Source organism: Frankliniella occidentalis, unplaced genomic scaffold, assembly GCF_000697945.3.
Source record: "Frankliniella occidentalis isolate FOCC.00 unplaced genomic scaffold, Focc_3.1 Scaffold31, whole genome shotgun sequence".
Lineage (NCBI taxonomy): Eukaryota > Metazoa > Arthropoda > Insecta > Thysanoptera > Thripidae > Frankliniella > Frankliniella occidentalis.
In genome coordinates, this window is record NW_026267161.1 from 596,939 (window position 1) to 606,006 (window position 9,068).

The 9,068-nt window shown below is 57.1% G+C and overlaps 2 protein-coding genes across 2 annotated transcripts in view; both read right to left on the bottom strand.

The window, feature by feature from the left end:
• LOC127749093 (cell adhesion molecule Dscam2-like) overlaps nucleotides 1-1,661 on the bottom strand; it is an 11,415-nt gene extending 9,754 nt beyond the window's left edge. The window contains exons 1-2 of the mRNA XM_052265815.1: nucleotides 1,652-1,661; nucleotides 1,318-1,399 (exon numbers count right to left, since the gene is read on the bottom strand). Of these exons, the coding sequence (XP_052121775.1) occupies nucleotides 1,318-1,399; nucleotides 1,652-1,661 (92 nt within the window). The remainder of the gene's footprint in view (nucleotides 1-1,317; nucleotides 1,400-1,651) is intronic.
• The window catches only part of LOC113215035 (cell adhesion molecule Dscam2), a 110,319-nt gene continuing 102,466 nt past the window's right edge, over nucleotides 1,216-9,068 (bottom strand). The window contains exons 4-19 of the mRNA XM_052265816.1: nucleotides 8,845-9,021; nucleotides 8,517-8,702; nucleotides 8,107-8,403; nucleotides 7,579-8,023; nucleotides 7,283-7,464; nucleotides 6,892-7,197; nucleotides 6,470-6,772; nucleotides 6,131-6,376; nucleotides 5,407-5,838; nucleotides 5,162-5,305; nucleotides 4,794-4,934; nucleotides 4,398-4,511; nucleotides 4,169-4,296; nucleotides 3,523-3,730; nucleotides 3,307-3,397; nucleotides 1,216-2,545 (exon numbers count right to left, since the gene is read on the bottom strand). Coding sequence (XP_052121776.1) covers nucleotides 2,248-2,545; nucleotides 3,307-3,397; nucleotides 3,523-3,730; nucleotides 4,169-4,296; nucleotides 4,398-4,511; nucleotides 4,794-4,934; nucleotides 5,162-5,305; nucleotides 5,407-5,838; nucleotides 6,131-6,376; nucleotides 6,470-6,772; nucleotides 6,892-7,197; nucleotides 7,283-7,464; nucleotides 7,579-8,023; nucleotides 8,107-8,403; nucleotides 8,517-8,702; nucleotides 8,845-9,021 — 3,698 coding nt within the window. The 3' untranslated portion in view covers nucleotides 1,216-2,247. The remainder of the gene's footprint in view (nucleotides 2,546-3,306; nucleotides 3,398-3,522; nucleotides 3,731-4,168; nucleotides 4,297-4,397; nucleotides 4,512-4,793; nucleotides 4,935-5,161; nucleotides 5,306-5,406; nucleotides 5,839-6,130; nucleotides 6,377-6,469; nucleotides 6,773-6,891; nucleotides 7,198-7,282; nucleotides 7,465-7,578; nucleotides 8,024-8,106; nucleotides 8,404-8,516; nucleotides 8,703-8,844; nucleotides 9,022-9,068) is intronic.

A 9,068-nucleotide genomic window follows, 5' to 3' on the forward strand; every position in this document is an offset into this window, starting at 1 on the left:
CTGTACCTCTGCACTCTATCATGAGGAGAGTCATGACAAACTTTAGGAAAAATGTCATTAAATTTTTCATTTGAGTCTACTTGAGGCATTCATTACTTGTTCTTTACGAGCACAGTTCTCCTTGGTCGTAGGAGGACCGAGTATTGATCTCAGTGCGGGGACACCCTTTAACTGTTTGTGCTTTCATCTCAGAACACATAAAACCTACAGACATGATAGTCGTACCATTGTGAAGGGAAGACGCTGATCTAAATTATCGCAATGAACTTTTTTTTAGTTTATTTGATGGTATAATTTTGAGCGCTCTTAACATATCTTGTGAGTTTTCATTTTAAGTCCCTGACCGCAGCTTATTTGAGTACATTGTAAAACGTAGCGTTCAGCAACGCAAATTCATCATGCATGCATGTTTAAACTTTGCGCTTGCCTTAGAGAAATGTGAAAAAAAAGTTACGTTCATAGTAGTAAATTTAGAATGAGGTTATGAACGTAAGTTTGTGAATGAGACTTATCAAGTTTGCTTTCTTCCGCATCTACGCATAGACAGAGGTGTCTCTATGACACTATATTGACAAATCTAAATTTACGAATACGAACTAGATTAAAAAGAAAATAAGAACAGCAGTTTCTTACCTGCGTAAAGTCACAAACAACCAAACTCCAAACGAACTCTTTCCGTAAACAACTAACAGTGTTGCACGTGGTTGCACGTAGTAGTCTCGTTGCAGGGTTGGCGTTGGCGGGAGTACGGGGACGGGGTATCGCCGCTCAGGCGCTGAGGGTAGGCCACCATCTCCACACAGACACTTGGCGGGCGTGCCTACCCGACGCGCCGCAGGCGTTGTCATTCGCCTTAGGTTTGTAAAGTGCATAGCAATTATCAGCTATGTGCTGCAACTGGAGCAAATTGTAGTTGATCTACGGAAAACCGCACCAATTGGTAAGAAATTGAAAGTGCCCATGTAGGAAGCTATATATGTGCACATTAAATGCGCATTATATTTCCCCATTAAGTGAGTCAAACATTTGTACCTTTGAGGTGCATTTTGATGCGCATTGGCTACGAGCATCCAATGCGCAAATTCCAAGCGAGAAACCAGGTGAGTTTCGATCCTTATTTTTCGGTTGACCATGTAATTGCTCTGATTGAGACTGATATTCTGTGTTGTCATAAATGAGGGGAAATCAACTTTATAGTAGAAACTACTAGTAACAAATGGCTGATTTTCTTTTTAATTTATGGCAGGAAACGATTTGACACAATATAGGCACATGCGACATATTGTGAGCAATAAGCAGTTCTTCAATCCCACAGACCTGTAGTATTCATATAGGTATGCTATAGTTTTGTAGATAGTTTGAGAAAAGAAGAACTGCTTGTTTATTGATACCATAACAACTAACAAAAGAACAGGGATATTTATTACACATTTGTAACAGTCGCACATGATGAGCGCATTTTATCACAACATTTAAAATCGGCATATTTATACTTTCTAAATAAAGTCTATAAAACATAAAACAGTCTTTACGGGATTAAACTATACATATTCACAAGAGATTTGTCTTATAAGGAGCAGCACAATTCTTGACTCAATTCACAAAGAGGGATCAAGAACATAATATCCTTAGTTAAAAGAACCAGACGCACCTTGCCCCATGGCAAAAGCAATGAGCCAAAAGCACACACAATTTGAGCAAAAATACTAAGTTTCTGTAAGGTCTATGAGCAAGTTTTGCAACTATTCAATACTTTTCAAGGTGCCAACATCAGAGCCATTTGGCAACATAATCAGACCTTACTTGTTTTATAAAATGTATGGCAGTTTGTATTAAGACTGTTCAGTCAAATGACGCAAACATATGCATGTAGTAATGGGGAAATTATTGTTAATCCTTTTAGTTCCTTTCATCAAGAGTTTCAACAAGTGCTTCAAACGTAAGACAATTCTGGCATGTTCGAAGCAGTTTCCTGAATATCAGGTAAGGCAATCAATCACACAAAGTCAATTGCTATCACAAAAAATTACAGCGCACCACTTTGCTTTGTGCACGAAACTCCCGCAGGACCCGCAGCCGTCTAAGTCTCAGAAAGCCAAGAGACTCTCTTTTCAAGGCAACATAGAGGGCAACATGCTCACAGGGACGAAACACATGCCCAAATCACTTGGGACACTTCTACCATCACGGCGGCTCCGTGGGACTTGTTTTGTTCCACGGGCAGGCCAGGGCGCGCGGCTGGCGCGGCTACACGGCGATGGAGTAGTCCGAGTGCTGGGGCGCCAGGGGCGCGCCGGGGGTGCTGGGCCGGGGGGTGCGCGACCACAGGCTGGAGCGGAGGCCCAGCTTGAGCTTCTTCACCGTGTCCATGTCGCACTCGGCCTCGCTCAGCTCGTGCGGCGGGACGCGCCTCGCCGTGGACGTGGAGGGCAGGCCGGCGGGGAGCGGCGCGGGCCGGGGCCGGTCGTCGGCGGCCCCGAGCGGCAGGCGCAGCCCCCCGGGCGGCGGCGGCACGCCGGGGGGCAGCCCGGGCGGCAGCCACTTGCTGCAACAAGGGCGGCACGTCAGCGTCAGCACCCGGGGCGGAGTGCCGGGCGGCTGCAGGTGCCAGGTGTTTCGGGGCGGACACTGCACAGTGTTGCGGGTGTGCACACTCGCTGGAGCCGCACGGGCCATGGCGCCTTACGGGCGGAGGGAGTAGGCACACCCACAACACTGCGGTGCCCGCTCTGAAACACTCGGCACGAGAGAGAGGTTTGTACGGAGTGAAAGAAAGTAAGATCTAGAGCGCGCGCTTTCGTCATTCGGCAGGTCTAGCGACAGGCCCAGCTACGGCCTCACGCGACTAGCATGGGGGTGAGCCAGCCATGCGATCAAGAGCGGTAGAGCGGGCTGCGGGCAGGGCGGGCCGGGGGCCAGCAAGCTTAGCGCAGACAGGCGAGGCGCAAGCGAAGGCAGTTCAGTAAGTCACTCGCAGGCCTGAAAGCATGCCCAGCTGCGGTCCCAGAACGCAACGCACCCGACAAAAACTATGTCTCTGGGGGTTTGAACACCCGCAACGACTTTTTGCACGTGTGCCAAAAAAGTATCGCTGGGCGTCGTCTGGCCGGGGCTGGCCTAGCTCGACCCTGCCGCAGCTGGAGATGCCCGGCAGGCTGCTTCTCGCCCGGTGTCTGTATGAGGCTTGCCTGCTAGAAGGCCTCGTTGGGGCCCCGCCGGCCCGGGCGGTCCCGCGGCTCCGCGCTGGGCCTGCTGGCCGGCCTGCTGGCCTCCACCACGACCACGGCACGGCCCCCAGCACCTCACCTGTGTCGGCCTCGTCTGGGAAGTGACTTCTGCTCCGACATCGGGGATATGTCGGACGACGTGCTGGACTGGGCCCCGTGGTAGATGAAGTCTGTGTGGAGAAAGAGAGTTAAAATACTTGTGAAAAGGAAACCAAAAATCACGATCATGTTTTACTTTTCATATTTTGATCTTTGTTTACAAATTTCTTTTGCGTCCTATTTTAAGTATACTCACTGTACTGGCTGTGCTTGAGGCCGCGGGCGCCCAGCCCCGCTCCGAGACCCCCGTGCCCCCCGTGAACCCCCGGCCCCGTGTCCAGCTGGTTGGAGCTCTCCGTCCGACTCGACGTCAGGGGGTCCCCGTCGGAGTCGGACTCGTCCGAGTCCTGGCCGCAAGCGCGCGACTTGTGGCTGCTGCGCCTGCTGCGCCTGCCCTTCGGGCCCTGGGGGTGGAAGAACAAAGCATGGGGCGTGAGTCTCGGTGCCTCAGGTACTTCGCTACAAGCGTTCTTGTTACTTCTGCACTGGAAATGCAAGTGTGTGAATGTCGCTCACCTGCAGGTGAGCGACATTCCATTCGTACACTTAGGGGGGAGGGGTAAACGTGTGAATTTTCTAGGAAAAATTCACACCTTTACCCCCCTAAGTGTACGAATGGAATGTCGCTCACTTGAAGGTGAGCGACATTCACACACTTGCATTTCCAGTGTGATTAAAAAAAATGATTTCCTTTGTTATTTTCTTCAATTTATTTTAGATTGTTCTGTTTTTTCTGATTTTTTGGAGGGTAAACACTGGTTTCTTTGAATGAAATAGCCCCTCTCGTGCTCTGAAACGTGCACCGGGACTTGCACCAGGACGTGCGCGCACGCGGCACTCACCAAGGGCGGCGGGGACGCGGCCTCCGTCATGGCCTGCTCGTGGTACATGAAGCTGTGGAGCAGCGTGTTCTGCGGCGCCGCGTCCGACAGCTGGAACGTGGCGTAGGGCGAGATGTCCTCTGAGGTCTCTGCGCAAGACATACAACAAAAAGGGGAGAAATTAGAGCAAATCAAGGGAGAAACGTCGAGCAGTGCGGATATTGTTGCTGGTGGTTGAACAGTGCGTTACCCGGTATCTTATCCCCGCTCTGCGCCATCTTCCGCAGGGTGGCGTAGTAGCGCTCGCGCTGTGCCGCCGCGTCCACCGCCGCGTCCAGGGTCTGCTTGACGGGCCGGGCTTGCTCTGGGGACATGAGGAGAGCACTAGCTAAACCAGTTTCAACTCAAATACATGTTCTTTGTAGTTAACGTATTCGTCGTTGTGCCTTGAAGCTACAGTATTCAAAACGGATGACAACAACTTGTCTCTCGGCACAACCAAGGCAAACCAAGGCAGGAACAAGTAATTATGGCCCCCATTTGTTGTGCACTCTAAACTTTCCACGTTTTACACACGTTTTCGTGCACAACCAGACCAGATGCATTGGTTCATAAGACTGGACAAGTGGTGTAATGCATAACTCACTGGTCCTCCAGCACAGTGCGACGGCCACGCACACGGCGGCCATGGCGACGGCGGCGCCGGCCAGCGGCAGCACCACGCGCATGTCCATGTAGAAGGGCTGCAGCACCCCGCCGCGGTGCACCAGCTCCGGGGGCGGCGCCTCTGCAAGCACACCGGAAAAGGGGTCACCGTCGAGGGGTACTTCACTCAAAACAAATCAGTGTACACCATTTTTTCAAAAATATAAGAAAACATAGGAAAAAGTCAAGAAAAAATCAGTTTGAAAGACAAAAGAAAATCAAAGAAAGGAAATTTTAAAAATCAAGAAAAATTGGGTGCACGCTTGAATTTGTCGTTCGTCATGGGCAGGTCGGGCAAGCCCCGCTTACCTCCGTCCTTGGTGAGGGTGAAGAAGGTGTACTCCTCGGTGGACGAGCCCGCTATGTTGTTGGCCTCGACCTGCAGCTGATAGCCGGACGCCGGGGTCAGGCCGTTGATGCTGAACCGGCGCTGGGGCTTCAGGGAGTTGGAGACTGTGGACGGACGCACAACGAGGCGAGTTAGAGGAGGAGGGGGAAGAGGCAGAGACAAAACACACGGAATGCCCCAGCAACCCCAGCGTACGCTTACGCACCTAGTGTCCACTGCGCGTCGCTCACGGCCCTGTACCGCACGACGAAGTACAGCAGCGGGCAGCCGTTGTCGGGCCAGGCGGCGAGGCGCAGCTGCAGGGACGCGGGCCCGGGGCTGAGCAGCGCGGCGGGGGACGGCCGCCCCGGGGCCTGGCCCTGCGTGCGCACCGACAGCATCGACGACTTGGGCGAGGAGCCCACCTGGTTGTGCGCCACCAGCTGCAGGTGGTAGGTCGTGCCGCACTGCAGGCCCTTGAGCTCGTGCGACAGGGAGCGGCGCGGCAGGTCCAGCCTGTTCGGGTCGCCGTGCTGCCGCCGGTAGTGCAGCGTGAAGCCCGAGATGGCGGCGCCGCCCGAGTCGCCCGCCTTCCAGTTCAGCAGGACGCTGGAGCTCGTCGAGGTCGCGATCAGCAGCTGCGGCGCGCTGGGGGGCACTGCGGGACAAGAGATCAGAGATCACCCAAAAAGTTCGCCCTTCATTTGCCGCTGCGAAACTACCAAAGTTCAGCCAATGCAAGTTCTGGGAGCGCCTGGTAGGTAGGCAACATTTTCCTGCAGCGCATGCGTGTACTGCAGCGTGGGCTACTCTGAGTATCGGAGGCGAAGAGCTCCCGTAATTTACCGAATGAATCTGAGTAAAAGCGGACGTACTTTCTGGATGACGCCCATAGTCGAGCCCATAGTCGTCGGTTCACCCGCACTCCGCCTCACCGAAATGCCACCCACCTTGCACGATCAGGGTGTACGTGATGGAGTCGGAGCCGTAGGCGTTCTCCGCCGTGCAGGTGTAGTTGCCGGCGTGCTCCTTGGCCAGCCCGGTGATCATGACCTCCCCCGAGTCCAGCACCTGGCCGCGGTGCGGCCGCCACGACACCCGCGGCTCCGGCTGGCCGACGGCGCGGCAGGCCAGCGCCACGGAGCTGCGCCACGGCCGCGACACGACGGTCCCGATGGATGCCACCCTCGCGCCCGCTGCGGATCGCGAGCCGGGTTAAGTACATCAGGGACAGTCATGCGTCAAAGCAAAATCAAAGCAAAAAGGCAAAGGGCAAGGGCGGCACGAACCTCTTGCAGTGGGCACCTGGGACACGGGGTGCGAGCTCTGACCCTCGCCGACGCGCGTGGACGCCGTCACCCAGAACTGGTACTCGACGTGCTGCTGCAGCCCCTTGACCTCGTGGCTCGTCTGCGACGCGCTCAGGGTCTGCTTCTCGTGCTTGAGCTCCTCGCGGCCCGGGCCCGCCACCATGCGGCTGTAGACGGTGTACTTGGTGATGGCGCCGTTGGGCTCCGCGGGCGGCAGCCAGGTCAGCAGCAGGGACTGCGGCCCGCTCACCACCACCTTGATGTCGCTCGGCGGGCCGGGAGCTGGGCAAGGACAAGTGCATCATGAGACCTCGCGGCGGCCCTGCCGTCGACCCTGTCGTCGACCCTGCCGTCGACCCTGCCGTCGACCCTGCCGTCGACCCTGCCTCGTCGGTCCTTACCATCCTCATCGGTGGAGCAGAAGACGGGGCGCGAGGCCACGCCCTCGCCCTTCCTGGTGTAGGCCCGCACCGTCACGCTGTGGTTGGTGGCCTTGCGCAGGTCGAGCAGCACGGTCAGCAGCGCCGTGGTCTTGGCCGTGTCCTGGGCGTCCGGGTGCCGCTGGTCCGGCAGGACGGACTCGTAGTGCACGGTGTAGCCCTGGAGCACGCCGTTGACCTGGGCGCTGGGCGGCGGCTGCCACGACACCTGCAGCGACTGGGAGGTGAGCGAGCTGCAGCGGACCTCTTCCGGCGGCGAGCTGGGCACTGCAAGCGAGGGAGGGGGCGGGCGGATGAGCGTCGTGGTATAGCGTGGGGTCAACTCGTACTCCAGGGCGGCGCCCCTGCTCACCGTCCTCCAGGGTGCTGACGCTGATGGAGTCGCTCATGGGCCCGGCGCCCACCACGTTGACGGCCTGCACCACGATGGAGTAGCGCGTGAACTTGAGCAGGCCCGTGAGGGTCAGCTCGCCGTCGTCGTCCGTGTCTCCGGACATGGCGGGCACGGATGTCATGTTGTAGGACGTCTGGCCGCTGAGGAAAGAGAGTTATAGACACATCGCCCTCGACAATCGTCCAAATGAAATCAACATCATCGGTGTCGTGAAAAGGTTTGGGAACAACCTCAACAGAAACACCGCTGCCTACCCCTCCTCCTTGAAGCCCACGTTGTACGAGGTGACGTCTCCGTGGCGCAGCTCGGGCGCCGGGGCGGACCAGGTGAGCAGCACGGTGGTGGAGGACACTGCGCGCGCCGTGACCCCGAGCGGCGCCCCCGCGGGCCGCTGGGGCTCGGTCCGCAGCGTCAGCTCGGCGGAGGGCTCGGACCTGCCCGCCGCGCCCTCGGCCACCACGCGGACGGCGTAGCGGGTGGCGGGCCGCAGGTCCGAGATGACGGCGGCGTGCTGGCCGCGGACGTCCAGCCGCTGCCACTGCGCGGCCGCCCCGGCGCCCTGCTGCTGCTGGCGGTACTCCACGATGAAGCGGAGGCTCTCCATGTCCTGGCCCGGCGCGCCCGAGTGCTGCCACTGCAGGTTGATGGACTGGCTCGACACCAGCGCCGCCTGCAGGCCCACGGGCTTGGGCGGCGGCTCTGACGGACAGGGAGACGGCGTCGTTGACGTCAGCGAGTCCCCCTCTACGAACTCACAACGGTCGCGAAACAACTGCGCTCACCTTGCACCTGCAGCTGCACCAGCTGCTTGTCGACGCCGAATTGGTTCTTGGCCTGGCAGTGGTACGCGCCCGAGTCGCCCGACTCGGAGGAGGCCAGCTGCAGCTCAGCCGACAGCCCGTCCCGCCGCGGGTCCTCCTTGACGCTGACGCGGTAGTTGGTGGCCGGTGTGAGCTCCATGCCCCCGTGCAGCCAGACCACGCTGATGGGCCGGTCGCCGCTGATGTCGCACTGCAGCACCGCCGTCTCGCCCTTCTTGACGGAGACCATCCGGGACGGCGCGGCGAAGTAGGGCCGGGCTACGCGGAGCAGGAGAAAGAGGAGGAGGATCATGAAAAGAAAATGTTTCAAACACTACCGCAAATTTTCCGGAAAATATTAGAAACTTTTGCGCGTCCTGCCAGGTACTCACAGTTGACCTTGAGCTGCACCACCTTGCCGAGGGGGCTGCCGATGGAGTTGTTGGCCTGGCACAGGTAGAAGCCCTCGGCGTCCTCGCCCACGGCCTGCATCACCAGGGTGCCGTTCGTGAGCACGCGGAAGGCCGGGGGACGCTCGCGGAACTCGCGCAGCTCGCGGTACTCGCCGTTCCGTCCGCCTGATGGCAGACAGGAACAATCAAAGAAAAGGGATGGAGATTAGAAACTCGGAAAAAATCCACAGATGTCAAGAAAATGCAGAAAAAGAAAGATCGGTCCACGCTTGAAGTTTTAGTAAAGTACCCCACGGTTTCACCTTACCGACGGCCTTCTTCCACACGGTGGTGGGCGGTGGCACTCCCCTAGCCCTGCAGTGCAGGTGCGCCGTGCGGCCCCGCTCCGCGCTCGCATCCTGGGGCTCCGTCTCCCACGCCGGTGGCACTGCGAGAGGACCAGGCAGGTCAGAAGGAGGAAGCAACATGGCGGCAAGCACACAGACTCATTTGATAACAATTTGTGAAAATATTATTTTTTTTCTTTTATTT